Source organism: Eptatretus burgeri, chromosome 8, assembly GCF_056783735.1.
Source record: "Eptatretus burgeri isolate ZD-2024b chromosome 8, Ebu_testis_v1, whole genome shotgun sequence".
Classification (NCBI taxonomy): domain Eukaryota; kingdom Metazoa; phylum Chordata; class Myxini; order Myxiniformes; family Myxinidae; genus Eptatretus; species Eptatretus burgeri.
Genome location: NC_140968.1, coordinates 60,918,994 through 60,936,493, shown reverse-complemented (window position 1 = coordinate 60,936,493; position 17,500 = coordinate 60,918,994). Strand labels below are relative to the sequence as shown.

The following is a 17,500-nucleotide window of genomic DNA, read 5'->3' as shown; positions in this document are numbered from 1 at the left end:
AGGGACATTAAAAGTTAGGAGATTTGAAGGCTGCAAGGTTGGCGAGTCTGGGGAATTCGTGAGCAAAGATGGAACCTGCGAGGAATAATGAGCTGATGAACGCGATACAGCGGAGGGCTGACAAAGGGACCAAACGGCAGAGTTTCCCTGGATGTGCCAGCCAGAACACGCCGATTTACACTCTCTTTCTCTGAATCAAATTTGTTCACTTTGAATGCACAGTGCCTCAACAATAAGCTCTCGTCCGTCCTACTGACTTGCATTTCATGCCTTCCTCTAAAGCATGACATTCTTTCACCATTTTCACATCTCCTTGCACTGCATACTACATCCTCTCCCCTCCCCTTTCTTTCGTTGGGACCAACGTAAGCCCACCTGCTTGCACTGGGTAAGCGAGAGGCCGATCCTATGCCTCAAACTCTCTACCTCTTCCTTACCTTCTTTCCCCAGAATGACTGAGGCGCTTGCATTATAGAACCTGTGACTAAGTGACTAAGCTGGGCTTCTCTGCAAGGGGTAAGAGTTTTCTTTTGTGACACTGTTTGCCTTGTAAATACGTGCCTTTTTGCTAAACTTTATAAACCGTTTACCAAAATGCCCGATTGTCATTTTTGTCAAATGATTGTCAAATGAAAATTGTCATTTTCCATTGGTTAGAACAAAGTGTGTGATTAGTGACAGAGAGTTCAGCCCTGCCATTTTGTTGTTGTCAGCCAGTCAACATTCCACTTGCGGTATCGCTCGGCCAATTTTATTAACAGCAGGGAAGCACAGTCCTTATCTGGAGTGATTAATTTGCCAGTACGGTAAAGCGGGATTTGGACACTGGACCCTACCTAAATCAAACGTCTCACATGGCGTCTGTGGTTGCTTAGCAACCTGTCGTGCCGCAGAGTTATCTGCAGTTCGGCGGCTGGGAAGTGGGTCTGAGAACTCCCCTCACGACCACCAGCACCTCAAACCCGCACCGAGTTATTTTTATTTTAATCCCCCGAGTGAGACGTTTCTCTCAACTTAGTTTTTCTGCCACTGATAAATAAATACTGTAGACTCATAAAAACTAACAGTCCTCCAGATTAATTTTGAGGAAATAATAGCAAATCTTATACATTATTTCCGAGTTTGTGGTTTCGTGTCGCGCTATCTTCGACTTTGTTCTGCGCTCGAGTAATGTGATATTCGGCTTACATTATCTCAAAGACCATATGAGGTGCATGGTACAAAAAAAGTAAATAAAATGGTTCTGAAACAGTGAAATCGTATTCCACTTACTGCATTAAAGTAAAATTACTACTGATACTCTGCATCAGTTCCTTTCTCAAACACACCCACCCCAACATATCACGCAGAGCGTGGGTTATGCTAGTAAATAATAATTTTAAACTTTCCCCAATTGCGTCACCAAAATTTGTCAACAACCATTTGTTTGAACAAGCGTCTCCTGGACATCTATTTTTGAAGCTGTAGGAAGATTCTTACCATCCATATTACATACTGGTTGATGTAATCTGGGTCAGCCAAGGTTTCGATGGCAGGAAGCAGGATGCCCGACACCAAGATTTCCTACAAGAGGGGCATAAATAAGGAAATTGACAAATATAAACATATTGTAGAAAGGAATATGGAAATAACTGCATATTTTAAAATAAAGCAGAAAAAAATTTGTTAATTTAAAAAAAAACCTCATTCAATTTTGTGAGATATCATGGACAGCTCCAGTGTCGAAATTTAAAGTCACTCATTTTTTACACGCTCTAAGGCTCGTGAAGGAGCTGTGACTAATCGCGCAAAAAAACACACACACACACACACACACACACACACACACACACACACACACACACACACACACACACACACACACACACACACACACACACACACACACACACAACACCAGACTACACTTTCAAAGAAACACGGCAACTGAGATTGGGGTGAAGTGACACTTCCCACAGCACTTTGGGTTCCAGCGACATCATCTTTATGGCATCCCTTTTCTCACCACACTCAACAGGGTAAACGAGGAATTTCCTTCTCCCCGTGGATACCATAACCTATGGGTTATTTTTTTTCCCTGTACTCTACTCAATAAATGCTGGTGAGAATTGGGTTAGAATGGCCAACCTCACAGACTCAGAGCAGATGCTTTAAACATTATGCCACTCGGTCCCATATCACTGTTAACCAAAATTTAGTTGAGCCATTCATCTGTGGCCCTTGTTCTGCATCAGGTAGCAGACTGTCATACATGACATCAAACAAAGCAAAATTAGAATTGCACCATCATAAAAATAACGTCAGAAAAACACAAATAAAAGTTCGGTTAAAGCTCTCTCAAACTGGCCTCTTATATAAAAGATGAGTACAAATATGCCTGCAGCACAGATTCTTTAAAATAACCCTTGTCGAGAAAATGTCTCCAAGACAAAAACAAAAAAAAACTTTAAAAGTGCAGCAAAACAATTTTACTATTCAATGAGATTACAAATGATGCCAACCTCTGTTAATACCACCATTATACCACTCTCGTAACTACGCATTATAACCTTGTACATCAAGTCCTTCCTTTAATATACCAAACCACCATTTAACAAAATTTCACGATTGAATGAGATTACAAATGATGCCTACCTCTGTTAATACCACCATTATACCACTCTCATAACTACGCATTATAACCTTGTACATCAAGTCCTTCCTTTAATATAACAAACCACCATTTAAACACTCAATGCATTTAGTTTCACCAACTACAAGATAAAACCTCCTTGCTGTACATCTACTTTAGCTTTTCCTTTTGTATGCAGCACATGACTGCTTGTTGCACCATTTGCTGGGGTTGTGGCTGATGCAGTGCCCCCTGTAGGTTCAAGTCGGAATTTGGAATTTTGCCAGGGTGCCAATGAAAGCTTGCAGATGCTTCACGAAGGACACAATGGGATCTTTAATGCTCACAAACTAATGCTGGCAGATGGGACACCCAATTTAACATCCATCTGAGGAACGGCAACACAACCATGCCTCACCATAACTACGAAGCACCAGGATGACAGTTTTATAGCTGGGTTTGAATCCATGCAAGAAAGCTCAGAGGCAAGTGTGCACACAACTAGCCTATCCCTGCCAGTCCAGAGTTCAGTTGCAGATATCACATGTGCAACAGATACAAGCCTCCTGTTACACCTTTTGTCAACTCCAACTGCATCGATAAAGTTACTTCTTCACTTGTTACATCGATGAAGCCTTCGATGTCTCTCTATCGAAAAAGCACATAAAACCAAGAAATCATCTTATGCATTATTTTTATGGGGAAAAAGGCTGCAACACCAGACAATATAACCATTAAGCCTGAACAACAGCAAAAAAGTTCCTGGTCATTATTGTACTGAAAAAAACTGATATTTTTAAAACAAAAAAGTAAATAAATGTTGTGTATTTTGAAATGTCTTTGGTTCCAGCATTTATGACAATAGTGATTTACAACCACTGATGGCATCAATAAATTCAGAAATCATATGTCCAAGGTGAATAACGAGCTGGCTTGAGACACAGGAGCAATTTCTGTTCATGCAAAGTTGAATATATGTATATATACATTCAAAAAATATATATATATATATATATATATATATATATATATATATATATATATATATATATATATATATATATATATATATATATATATATATATATATATATGAAAATCTTCTTCTTTCCGCTGCTCCCGTTAGGGGTGGCCACAGCGGGTCATCCGCATGATCTGCATAGTGATTTGGCACATGTTTTACGCCAGATGCCCTTCCTGACGCAACCCTGGTCGCATCTTACGACACAGGGATATGGTACACCTATTTTAACCGGGGTATACATCGGCCCAGTGCACTGGAACTCATTTCGCCGACCTCGGAAGGATGACAGGCTGAGTAAACCCCCTGGTGTATTAATTCAGTGGCCCAACGGGGCTTGAACTCAGGATCTTTTGGATCCCAAGCCGTTGCCCTAACCACGGCGCCAACACCAGGCTTACCATATATATATATATATATATATATATATATATATATATATATATATATATATATATATATATATATATATATATATATATATATATATATATATATATACATACATACATATTGTTGTGGTTGAGGAAATTCGCAAACCACCATTCAGGTCCCGTAGGTGAGATATCTCTGTAAGTACATGTGAAGTTAGCCCCAAACCCGTTGTTTAGAGGGAATAAATGTGATTCATTCGGGCTGCGACCCTTTAAGATAGCCGTTTTTCTGTTCTGTCTTTATTTTGAACCAACCACGTCTCAACCGCCATCACACAGCAACCACCAACCGCAACGCCACTTCACAACAACAACGCCAACAGCCACGACCTTTACCGTCACGGCTCGCTCCCGTAAACATCGCATCACCGCCATTCCAAGCGTCGCCATGGCCATCATCGCCACTTTATGCCCTCCACCACCTTCGCCTCTCCTGCGGCCGTTCCCGCGCCGCTTGTGGGTGCCGAGCGTCAGGCTGTCCTGGACTCGTACAGGGCGCGCGCCGAGCCACGGGTACAAAGTGCGGCCTTTCTGAGGAGAAGTCGGATCAGGAATGATACACGCCCACTTCTGATCCGTCCAATCAGCAGGCGCGGGGCGATTTGGCTCTGCCTCCAGGCGTGTCGGAGTAGAATCGATATATGCAAATTCGAGGATCAGGGGAGATTCACGCCCCTTTTTCTCCGTCCAATGGGCGAGCGTGGCTCCACCCCCGAGCTCGTTCTGATCCAGAAATTTGCATATGGGATCTCCTGCCGTACTATAAAGCGCCGAGCGCGGGGCGAATTTAGTCAGTTTTGGGCTCGGGCGAGTTGGAGAGGTGTGGCGGCGGCGGAGTGTGGCAGCAGCAGTCAAGACGGGTCTGGAGGAGAGTCAGTCTGTCGGGGTTCGGAGTCTGTCGGGGAGCTGAAGAGAGGGGAAGCCGGGAGCGCGGTCGAGGTCGCAGTGGAGTCGCTCGTCGCGGGACCCAAGCAAGCCAGCTATCCTCTTTCCCCAGAGCATCAACAATTCCCCCCTTCCCCCCCCCCCGCGCTGAGATAGTGCGGAAAGGGGGCCCCGTTCCCACCCCATTCCAAGCAGTGCCAACGAAACCCGCGGAGGAGTGCGGAGTCGGGGCACCGCCGCCACATTTGCGGCTCATCACAAGACAGGTAGGCTCCACCCGGTCTCGCGCCCACAGGCCCGTCTGCCCCCTTGTCTTTGAGGGTGGCCCTTTTCTTTTGCTTTTGAGTATATGTGTTGTCGGCGCCGTCTGTAAAGTAAAACTGTGTAAGTGTTGCCGTGTGCTCGCGTAGTCGGTAGTAGATCTGCATTGTTGTGTTTCTTTTGCAATTGCTTTTGGTGCATAATTGTTGTAATTGTATATGTGTGCTTTCCGTGTGCCGCGGAATAAATGTGCCTTATGTTGAACTGTTTTTTCCCGTTTCGCTTCGTCTTTTCTTTAATTGAATCTCCCTCTTACTTCACGTAAAGGGTTAGTAGTGGGCTAAATACGCCCGATAATTAATCGGAACCGTCGAGGTTGACGATAACACCGCTCGGTTATCCCGATAGTACAGAACGGGTCGCTTAAAGTGGCCCGAGTCCGGAGTCGACCTGCGGCGAGGTGCGATCGCCCGGTCTACCTTCCGTGTGGGTACTTAGGTAGGTCGAATTTGGCGAACAACCCTATCCCACGCGGGGGGCCAATTGGCATGATCGTGGTGAGGCCGAAAGGCCCACCCGTGACTAGTTCCCGGCGTTAGTCCGAGAGGGTCACGACAGAATTGTCCGTCCGGTGGGCGACGTGCCACGATTCGAGTTACGTGGCCGTTCGCACGCCGGCGGGCGCGAATTCGCAACACTGGTGTCAGGTCGTGGGACACAAACCCATCCCCCTCCTCGCGGCACTGGTGTCGGAGAGCGGGAAAACGGGCTCTCCTATCTCCAGCTAAATTCATGGGAATCGGTCCAGGGGTGAGAGGAGCGACTCCCGATTCCCTCCAAATTACGAGCGATTCAAATTAACCTTTTACGAGAAATAAGATGGCGTCTCAAGGCGAGCAGGAGCCGGGGGTATTAGGTATGTGTAGTCATGTAGGATCCATGACCCAGGTCGGTTCTTTTTATAATTATAACCCCACCACTAACTGTGGTCAGTGGGAGCGGCTTGAGCACGAACTTTGCCGGCAAACGGAGTCGCACAATGGCAGCGCGATCGCACCTCAGCGCAGCACGGAGCGGGCTGATATTAATGGCACAACACGAGGCGTGAGCTCCCAGTCACCGGTTCAAGGCACGTGGTCACGGCATGTGCCATGGCAGGCGTGGCAGGATGACTATGCGAGCATTGGCAGGTTTCAGGCACAATTGGGGGATGTCTTGGAAAAGGTGAAGCATTATGAAGAATATATCGAGGAGGTGCAAAGTGGAGTGGACGAGTCACAACGGCACGCAGACGAGCTTCAGAAAAATTACGTGTACGGGGGGGACACAGCGATTGGACGATTTACTGGAACGAATTCGGTGGCAAAAACATGACTTGGCCAATAGAGTTGACGAACTATGTGGGAAAAAGAATTTGGTAGTGTTTTATACCCGTCAGTTGGAATATGCGAAGAGCAAACTGAACAAAAGAATAGAGGAACAGCAGATTGGTATCTCCCAGGAAAGGAAACAATGGGAGGAAGAATGGAAAACCGAGCTCGAAAAGAAACAAAAGGAGCAGGACTTGGAAGTAAAACAATTAATGGAAAAATTATTGGAGGAAGCAAGGCGGTTCAAAGAACTGGAGGGGAGAGTGAGGGAAATACAGTTGGAAGAGAAAAAAATGTGAACATGATGGGGAGTTGGAACAATTGAAGGAAGAGATAAGAACAGGCAATCAGGAAAGAGAAAGCCTAGAATGGAAGATAAAAAGAGGAGAGACAGCTGGAGGAAAGGACAGAGGAATTGCTGGAAAAGTCAGAACAGTTCAAAGAACTGCAGGGAGAATTGAGGGAGGAAGGAGAAAGGAAAACAAAGCTCGAAAAGGAAAAACGCAAACGAGATGGTAAATCGGAGTAGTGTAGATTTGGAGGATGCCCAGCGGGAGGCCTTATACAAGCTGGTCGACCAACACATCGGGATCTTCTCCTTGTCACCCGAGGATATTGGACGTACGGGCCTGGTGCAACATCAGATCTACACCGATGGGGCCCGGCCTGTCCGTCAGCCTGCTCGAAGGCTCCCATGGAGCAAAAGAGAGGAGGCTGATGAACAGGTTGAAAAGATGCTCAATGCAGGTGTCATTGAGCCCTCGGGAAGTCCTTGGATGTCACCAGTTGTGCTGGTTAAAAAGAAGGATGGGACCACGCGTTTCTTTGTGGACTATTGCCAGCTGAACAACGTGACACTCAAAGACTCCTATCCCCTGCCTAGAATTGACGATACCCTCGACGCCGTTGCAGGCTCTAAATGGTTCTCAACTTTGGACCTCAAGAGTGGGTATTGGCAGGTGGAGATGGATAAGACGGGGAAGGAGAAAACAGCATTTTCCACAGGGAAGGGACTGTATCAGTTCACTGTGATGCCGTTCGGTTTGTGTAACGCCCCCGCCACCTTTGAGAGACTGATGGAGCGTGTAATAGGCGGCATGCCGTGGCGGTCATGCCTGTTGTATCTGGATGACATCCTGGTACACGCTAAAACATTCACCCAGGAGATAGCCAATTTGGACCAGGTGTTTGGGCACCTCAGGCAGGCAGGGCTGAAATTGAGCCCAGAGAAATGCACTTTGTTCGCGACAGAGGTGGCCTATCTCGGACACGTGATAGGCCGCGAGGGGGTGAAGACCGACCCCGGAAAAATTACAGCGGTAGAGGAGTGGCCCGTACCTACAACTGTCAAACAGGTACGGGGCTTTTTGGGACTTTGCTCCTACTACCGGCGCTTCGTGGCAAACTTTGCGGAGATAGCCAGGCCCCTTCACCGGTTCACCTTCACGGAGAAGGGGTTGAGATTTAATTGGACGGGGGAGTGCCAGGAGGCCTTCCTCAAATTAAAGGGGTGTTTGACATCCACACCCGTTTTAGCGTACCCCACCGATGACGGGATGTATACCCTGGACACGGATGCAAGCCAGGAAGGATTGGGAGCAGTCTTGTCTCAGACACAGGGGGACGTGGAAAGAGTGATCGCTTATTACAGTCGGGCCATGAGTAGGCCCGAACGAAATTATTGCGTAACTCGCAAGGAGCTATTGGCTATGCTGTCTGCCGTGAGCCATTTCCACCCGTACTTGTACGGGAGGAATATTTGGTTCGAACTGACCATTCCTCCTTGCAATGGCTCTTACGGTTCAAGGAACCGGAAGGCCAGATTGAAAGGTGGTTGGAAAAAATTGCAGCAGTACGATTTCAGTGTGGTCCATAGAGCCGGTAAGGCTCATGGGAATGCCGATGTGCTCTCTTGAAGCCCCTGTCTGGGAGAAAACTGCAAATATTGCACGAGACATGAGGAGAGGGACCAATTGGCAAACTCCTCCCCGAAACTCCCAGTCCGTGCGGCCCGGGTGGTAGGCCCAACTTTGCCACTAACCGCGGGAGAGGAATTTGGTGGATTGGCATGGAGCACGGCCCAGCGGGAAGACCCCGTGATAGGGCCAGTGTACAAATGGGTCCAGGAAAACAGGAGGCCCAGTGGGGAGGAGATCGCCCCATTCGGAGCGCGAACAAAGGCATACTGGGCTCAGTGGAGGACCCTAGAAATGAGGGACAACATCTTATATCGCAAGTGGGTGGAGATTCCTTCCGAACAAACTTCTTGGCTGGTGATAGTCCCTGATGGGTTTAAGACCCAAATTTTGAAACAGGTGCATGGTACCCGCACCGGCGGCCATTTGGGCAGGACCAAAACAAAATCTCGGGCCCGCCGGCGGTTCTATTGGGTTAACATGGGGCGCGATGTACAGGACTGGTGTCAAGCATGCGACGCCTGTACTGCGAAAAAGGGACCGCCACAGAGGATGAGGGCCCCACTCCAACTACATCAGGTTGGGGCCCCCCTTGAGCGAGTGGCCATGGACATTTTGGGACCACTGCCCCCCACTCGCCAGGGTAATAAGTACATCCTCGTAATTATGGAGTATTTCACGAAATGGCCGAAAGCCTTTGCCCTTCCCAACCAGGAAGCAGGGGTTGTGGCCAAGGCCTTCGTAGAAGGATTTACATGCCGGTATGGGATTCCGCAGGAGCTGCACACGGACCAGGGACGAAATTTTGAGAGCGAATTACTAAAAGAGGTGTGCAGGCTCCTGGAAATTCGAAAGACATGGACAACGCCCCTGAGACCACAGTCTCATGGCATGGTGGAGAGGTTCAACAGGACCCTGGTCCAACAGTTGGCCCTCTTCACCGCCACTAACCAGGAGGACTGGGACGAACATCTTCCGTACCTCCTGATGGCCTATCACGCGTCCCAGCACGGGTCTACCGCATGTAGTCCAGCGCTGTTGATGTATGGACGGGAGCTGAGAAGCCCCGTCGATTTATTGTGCGGTCCGACGCCTGAGCGGCTTGATAGGCCCCCGGGGGAGGGCTATGCCCGTCGGTTGGAGGAAGGCATGGAGAAGGTCCATGCCTTCGCACGACACCAGCTCCAACAGGCAGGCATAAAGATGAAGCGCAGGTACAACCACCGGAGCCAGGTGAGCAAATACCCACCGGGGGTGAAGATTTGGTTCTTTAACCCCCGGCGGAGGAAGGGCAGATGCCCGAAGTTCACCTCACCTTGGCAGGGCCCAGGGGTCGTCCTGGCGCAATCAGTGACGTGGTCCTAAAAATTAAAATGGGACCACGAGCCCATCCCCGGATCGTCCACGCGGACCGCCTGAGGCCTTACAAGGGCTACCTTATGCCCTCATGGATATGTCTTGCCGGAGGAGTCGGTGCTGGAACAGCCGCTCCCGCAGAGGCGCAAGGCTCTCAGAGCCTTGCAATGAGTTCACGAGCCCAGTAGAAAGGGAGGAAATCCCCCCCTGGGAAATAAGGATTTGGAGACAGTGACAGACTGTGATTGTGTAGAGGGGACGTAGTTTAGCTACGTAGTGTTAAAAGGAACGTGCTGTAGCTTAAGGGACGACGTGGGAGCACGAGGTAGTTCGGGGAAGTAGTTAGAAGGATGGCAGAGTTCAGCGGTGTGTGTTGAAGAGTTGTGAGGTGAGTACATGTGCATGATGAGTGAGTGAGGCCAGCGGGTCTGTGTGAGTGGAGCGAATGGGGAATGCATGGTGCGATGAGTGATTGGGGGGAGGAGTGACTCCCGCCCAAGGGACCCCAGGGTCAGTGTAGAGTGAGTTAGTCAAATTAACAAAAATGGAGGTAGTTTTGCTGTTGGTGTGAATGTAGGCTCGAAACCTGTTTGGAGGGGTGCAGGAGCCCTGTTGACGGGCTGGGAGCGTGGCTGCGAAAGGTGAGTATCGCTGAGTGGGTACCCCGGGCACCAGGCTAGTCGGCCGTAGTAGGCCAAGGGCCCATGGGGGGCCGGGATAGCGTAGTGGGCACGGGTGCGCCCGCTTGGTGCGGGGGCCCGGGGCGCCGTTAGCCACGTGGGCAGTGTTGTGGGCACGGGTGACCCTCGGAAAGGGGCCCGGGAAGCCAGCCTGCCACGTGTGCGTTTCAGGGGAGGTGCCATGGGGGGGCACTCCCCGGTGTTTCGGGATCTGGTAGGCTCAGAGGCAGTGTAGTGCCCGGGGTGCCATAGCTGGAGAATCGGCAGAGGGTCGTGCCTGCCAAGGGGAGCCACGCGTCCCAGCCATGAGACCGTGTGAGGGCACAGAAAGAAAATTGGGGGGCGAGACCCGAAATTGTGAGGACACCAACATAGGCGACGGGAATCTGGGTTTTTAGAACGAATAGTTTAAGCGAGAGGCGCTTGTTGAAAGCCCCGGGGAAGTTTAAGAGTTAATGGTTAGGGTAGATGAGGAGATGTACCTCTCCGCACCATCCATCCCCTCGCTCTCTCGTTGTGGGCTGCTGGACCCACTTTGTGTTATCGATCGCTGAAGTCTGGGGAGGCCATCTTGAGGCTTGAATTGGGCCTCGACACAGGACGCTAGCCCTCCCTTGTTCCCCTCCGGGAAGGGAACGTAGGGGTTGGGAGTAGGCTAGGGGACAATAGGTTAGCCGAACAAGGACGATAAAGGGGGTTAGGGGACGATTTATAGTGGGGAAGTAAAAAAAAAAAAAAAAAAAAAAATTAAATAAGTTGGGGCTAAAATTGTTTTTTTACAAATTAAGGGAGTGGGCAGGGACAGTGACAGGCAAAGGCGATAGGTTAGGTCCGAGCCCGCATTCGGAGTGGCCAGCACCACCGCACTCCCTCCACCAACCTCCACTGCAAGGCAAAGGCCGGCCAACTTCATCGGCAGCTGTTGTTTTGCTGCAAGGCCTGTGCCGGCTGGATCGTCTGCAGCTGCTGTGCTGCAAGGCCTGTACCAGCCGGATCGTCTGCAGCTGTTTTCTGCAAGGCCTGTGCTGGCCAGGTTCATCTGCCAGCTGTGTTTGCCTGCAGCGGCCCTGTTCTGCAGGCTTTGTTTGCCTGCTGCCTTTGCCATGCCATGCCCACTGCCCCATGTTCGCCAGCCCCCGTTCAATTTTGCTTTGCCCCCCCCCCCCCCGTTCATTTCCATGTGCGCCAGGATCAAGGCAACAGTTTGCAAGCTGCGAGAACTGCTCTGTTGGCAGCTACAACACGGGCCGACAGTGGCGGCCCGTGCACCGTGTTTGCGTCCATCCATTCATCCATCCATCCATCCGTTGTGCTCATTGCGTGTGCCACTTGAGCTGGCACGGAGACTGCGTTTGTGCAGCCCATGCACCGTTGTGGTTCACTGGGTTCATTTCATATATACATACATATATATATATATATATATATATATATATATATATATATATATATATATATATATATATATATATATATATACATACATACATATATATATATATTGTTGCGGATTCGCGCCCGCCGGCGTGCTGACGGCCACGTAAGTCGAATCGCGGCACGTCGCCCACCGGACGGACAATCCAGTCGTGACCCTCTCGGACTAACGCCGGGAACCAGTCACGGGTGGACCTTTCGGTCTCACCGCGATCGAGCCAATCAGCCCCCGCGTGGGATAGGGTTGCTCGCCAAATTCGACCTACCTAAGTACCCACGCGGAGGGTAGACCGGGCGATCGCACCTCGCCGCAGGTCGACTTCGGACACGGGCCACTTAAGCGACTCGCCGCCTTTCCACAGCTCCGTCCCCTCCGCTCCGACTCCAACGCACACGATGACCAGCTCCTTCTTGCCAACTCCACCGCCCGCGAAGTCTTAACTCTCTGTTCCCTCTCGACTCTACTACTCACTGGACTGACGAACACGGTCGCTTTTATCAGCCCCGTGGCTTCGCCCTCTCATCTTTGACCCCCTCCCTTCGACCTTTCACCTCGCTCCCCATTGGCCCGAGAAAAAGTGGGCGTGAATGCTTTTTGATCCATAAATTTGCATATATCGATCGCCCTCCAACGCCCTGGAGGCGGGGCCAAATCGCCCCTCGCTCACCGATTGGACGGCAAAAAGTGGGCGTGTGTCGTTTTTGATCCGTTTTTGAAGTGGAAAATCCGTGGTTTTGTACACGCTGTTCGGCGCGCGCCCTGCACGAGTCCAACACCGGTACCCACAAGCGGCGCAAGAACGGTGGCGATGCGACGGTTGCGAGGTGTGACGTGAAGCGGCACCGCGGTGGGTGGTTGATGTTGTGGTTGTGGTGGTAATCATGGCGGTTGGTCCAAAATAAAGATAGCAAAAGAAAAACGGCTATCCTGAAGAGTCGCAGCACGCATAAATGACATGTATTCCCACTAGACAACGGGTTTGGGCCTAACTACACATGTACTTACCGAGATATCTCACCTAAGGGACCTGAATGGTGGTTTGCGAATTTGGTAACCACAACACTACCCCCTCCCCTTTTTACAGACTCGTCCCGAGTCGTCAAACTTTCGTGTGCCATCATGTGTCGTTTTCCCCTAGTACATTTTACCTACGGATCCCTGAGTGCGACATTCATGGTATTCGTGTCCCCAAAATAAATAACCTGAGGGCTGCGTAACTACCTAAACAAACTCACTCACACGGACGACTTAAATAAAATTGCCGGCGCTAGACAGACATGCCGGGGGCGCACTCATATTTACAGTACATCTTACCTTAACTTACAAATTTTACACTAAACCATGGCCCAGGATCAATGAACTCTGCAAAAGAAAAGCAGTTAACAGGGAGCCAGGCTGCTCGCATGCAGTCTCTGGCTCAAAACAATGCAGGTGACAGGGAACGTGGCTGGCTGCTCACACGCAGTCCAAGGCCTTCCCTTTTGAACTGAACGCAGTGAACCACAACGGTGCATGGGCTGCACAAACGCAGTCTCCGTGCCAGCTCAAGTGGCACACGCAATGAGCACAACGAATGGATGGATGAACACAAACACGGTGCACGGGCCGCCACTGCAGGCCCGTGTTGTAGCTGCCAACAGGGCAGTTCTTGCAGCTTGCAAACTGTTGCCTTGCGGATCCTGGCGCACATGGAAATGAACAGGGGGGGCAAAGCAAAAATTGAACGGGGCTGGTGAACGTGGGCAGTGGGCATGGCATGGCAAAGGTGCAGGCAACACAGCCCGCAGAAGAAGGCCGCTGCAGGCAAACACAGCCGGCAGACGAACTGGCCGGCACAGGCCTTGAAGAAAACCAGCCAGCAGATGAAGTGGGCCGGCACAGGCCTTGCAGCACAGCAGCTGCAGACGATCCAGCCGGCACAGGCCTCGCAGCAAAACAACAGCTGCCGATGAAGTTGGCCGGCACAGGCCTTGAAGAAAAACAGCCAGCCGATGAAGCTGGCCAGCCTTTGCCGTTCAGTGGAGGTTGGTGGAGGGGGTGCGGTGGTGCTGGCCACTTGGAAGGCGGGCTCGGACCTACCAACCTGTCTCCCTCCCAACCTATCGCCTTTGCCTGTCACTGTACATACCCACTCCCTTAATTTGTCAAACCCCAATTTAGCCCCAACTTATTTTTTTGTTGTTTTTATTTTTACTTCCCCACTATAAATCGTCCCCTAACCCCCTTTATCGTCTTTGTTCGGCTAACCTCTCCTGTCACCTAGCCTACTCCCAACCCCTACGTTCCCTTCCCGGAGGGGAACAAGGGAGAGCTAACGTCCCGTGTCGAGGCCCAACGAAGCCTCAGAATGGCCTCTCCAGAGTTCGGCGATCTATAACCAAAGTGGGTCCAGCGGCCCACAACGAGAGCGAGGGGATGGATGGTGCGGAGGGGTACATCTCCTAATCTACCCTAACAATTTAACTGTTAAACTACCCCGGGGCTTTCAACAAGCGCCTCTAGCTTAAACTATTGGTTCTAACAACCCAGATTCCCGTCGCCTGTGTTGGTGTCCTTACAATTTCGGGCCTCGCCCCCCCAATTTTCTCTCCGTGCCCTCACACGGTCTCCTGGCTGGGACACGTGGCTCCCTCCGGCAGGCACGACCCTCTGCCGAATCTCCCGCTATGGCACCCCCGGGCACTACACTGCCTCCGAGCCTACCAGCTCCCTAACACCGGGGAGTGCCCCCCATGGCACCTCCCCTGAAACGCACACGTGGCAGGCCGGCCTCCCGGGCCCCTTTCCGAGGGTCACCCGTGCCCACAACACTGCCCACGCGGCTAATGGCGCCCCGGGCCCCCGCACCAAGCAGGCGCACCCGTGCCCACTACGCTATCCCGGTCCCCCATGGGCCCTTGGCCTACCACGGCCGACTAGCCTGGTGCCCGGGGTACCCACTCAGCGATACTCACCTTTCGCAGCCACGCTCCCAAGCCCGTCAACAGGGCTCCTGCACCCCCCCAAATGGGTCTCGAGCCTACTTTCCCACCAACAACAAAACGACCTCCATTTTTCAATTTGACTAACCCCCTAACTCAGTCTACACTGACCCCGGGGTCCCTTGGGCGGGAGTCACTCCTCCCCCCAATCACTCATCGCACCATGCATTCCCCATTCACTCCACACACACAGACCCGCTGGCCTCACTCAATCAACATGTACACGTACTCACCTCACAACCCACAACTCTTCAACACACACACCGCTGAACTCTGCCATCCTTCTATCTGCATCCCCTAACTAACTTGTGCTCCCACGTCGTCCCTTAAACTGCAGCACGTTCCTTTTAACACTACGTAGCTAAACTACGTCCCCTCTACACATCCACAAGTCTGTCAATGTCTCCTAACTCAAAAATTCATTTTATTTCCCAACCTAAAGCTCACTAAATCCCTCTACCTAATCCATTCCACGGACTCCATGAGGACTTACCCCTGCCCCATGAAGTCGGTCTAACTAAGCTAACCCTTCCCCCTAACTAGTTTCCATCTTGTGCCCAGGGTCAAGGGGGTCTTCCACCCCTTGCCCAGGAATCCTGTGCACCCGAAAGTGAGGCTTGCTCTTTTTTTTTTTTTTCATGCGCAGCACCTGCGCGGCAACTCAGAGCTCGCGCACTTTGCACCTGGCCGTGACGTCATGCAGCTGCACGTGTTCTTCGTCCCTCCTTGGACGTTACCATCCGGCAGGGATACCCCTCCTGCCGGATTCCAACCCCACGTGCAGCCATGGCGTCACCGTGCGCATAAAAAAAAAAAAACACAAGCCCCACGTCTCGAGGGGTTCCCCACGCGAACACATGTGCTTTGCCCGTTGGAGCTTAACACACACGATCGCGTGGAGAACCCGTCCGGTCCAAATCCGTTTACCTGCCTAAACTTTGTCCGTCCGCGGGATCGGCAAATCCACCGCGTGCGTTTCCGGACCGGGACTTCACTCTCGCAAGCGAGCACGTGGTGGCCTCGTGCGTTGCACAGCACGAACCTCGTGCTCACTGCTGGGTGAACCCGGCACGGTCCTCGAAACAACTACAGCCGCTACTCGGCTTTCTCTCCTCTGTGGCCGTCTCCGTCTCCATTCGACCCACGCACACCTGCGCGTTACGACGCACACAGTCCACTCCATCACATTCACACCAGGAGACGCGGCTGCGTGCTCCCGCATGCCAACCGACATCTCCCTCACATACCGCTCTCTCACACACACGGTCTCCCTTGCACACAGCGACCTTGCACACGGCCGTTCACTCACGCATGCGGGGGCACTCACCCACGGTGCCTCATCCACACACCGTGCCCCACTCATACACGCGGGGGCACTCAACCGCGGTGCCTCACTCACACTCCATGCCTCATCCACACACGCGGGGGCACTCACCCGCGGTGCCTCATCCACACACGCGGGGGCACTCACCCGCGGTGCCTCATCCACACTGGCCGTGCTGGGAAGCACGTACTCTGGCACAATCGCCACCTCACCATTCACACACGGGGTCGCTTCCACACACGGGGACGCACTCACACCTTGCACCACACACACAGGGACAACCACACTGGGGATTCGTGTCCCCACAAGGGTCTCCGGGGCCTCTATACCCCCCAAGCTTTCCGTGCACCCGTTCGCAGCACTCACCCCCTCAACCTCGCAAAGCACGACCGAACTCACCTGGTCGTGACTCACCTCAAGGGGGCAGACTCCCTCCCCTCGTTCCTGGAGGAGGCCATCCAGCTGCTCGCACCGGGTCCCTGCACGCTCCGCGAGCTCACCCCCATTATCCTCCACTACCTCCGTGTGTGTGTGTGTGCGTCACTTACCCCGTCTTCATCGTGCAGTCTCTCCTCTATCGTTCCCTTCCCGGCTACCGTCACTGCCAACTCTTCACCCTTTACCTCCCTTGTCTCTATACATTTATAAGTTTCTGTTGTCGTCACCTCGTGTCTCGTCTCGCACGTTTTGGTCTCCCCATTTAATTTTTCCCTTTTGGTCACCGTCGATTCCTCTGTCACGACCCTTGCCCAACATGCCCCCCGAATTATTTTTTTACCCGCCTCCACCGCGGGCCTGTCAGCCGTTGCACCCCCTTCCAGCTCGTTTGCTCCCACACGTGGAGTCGCCATTCCCAGCTCCCTGGTCACGGCCTTCATGCCCGCCTGCAGGCATCGGCCCATGTTTTGCGTCTCACCCCGAAGCTCTTTCATTTCTTCCCTCATGTTTGCTTCCATTCCGTTTATTTGCTTGTTCATTTCGTTTTTCATTTCATTTGTGTTTGTATCCATCTTTTCGTTCATGCCTTTCATTTCGTTTTTCATATTCGCATCCATTTTTTCGATCATTTCCGCATTCATCTTTTCGTTCATGCCTTTCATTTCGTTTGTATTTGCATCCATCCTTGCTGTCATTGCCGCCAGCATGGCGCATAGCTGGGCCATGTCGGATGCACTCAGCTGAGCCGTTTCGGCAAGGGTTGGGGAAGGGTTTTGGTGGAGAGGGGG

At 51.5% G+C, this 17,500-nt stretch overlaps 1 protein-coding gene across 5 annotated transcripts in view; it reads right to left on the bottom strand.

Moving 5' to 3' along the window:
- The window catches only part of SNX13 (sorting nexin 13), a 223,303-nt gene that overhangs the window by 113,488 nt on the left and 92,315 nt on the right, over positions 1-17,500 (bottom strand). For all 5 annotated transcript variants that reach the window (XM_085892259.1, XM_085892261.1, XM_085892260.1 and 2 more), the window contains one exon: positions 1,480-1,563. In XM_085892259.1, coding sequence (XP_085748385.1) covers positions 1,480-1,563 — 84 coding nt within the window. The remainder of the gene's footprint in view (positions 1-1,479; positions 1,564-17,500) is intronic.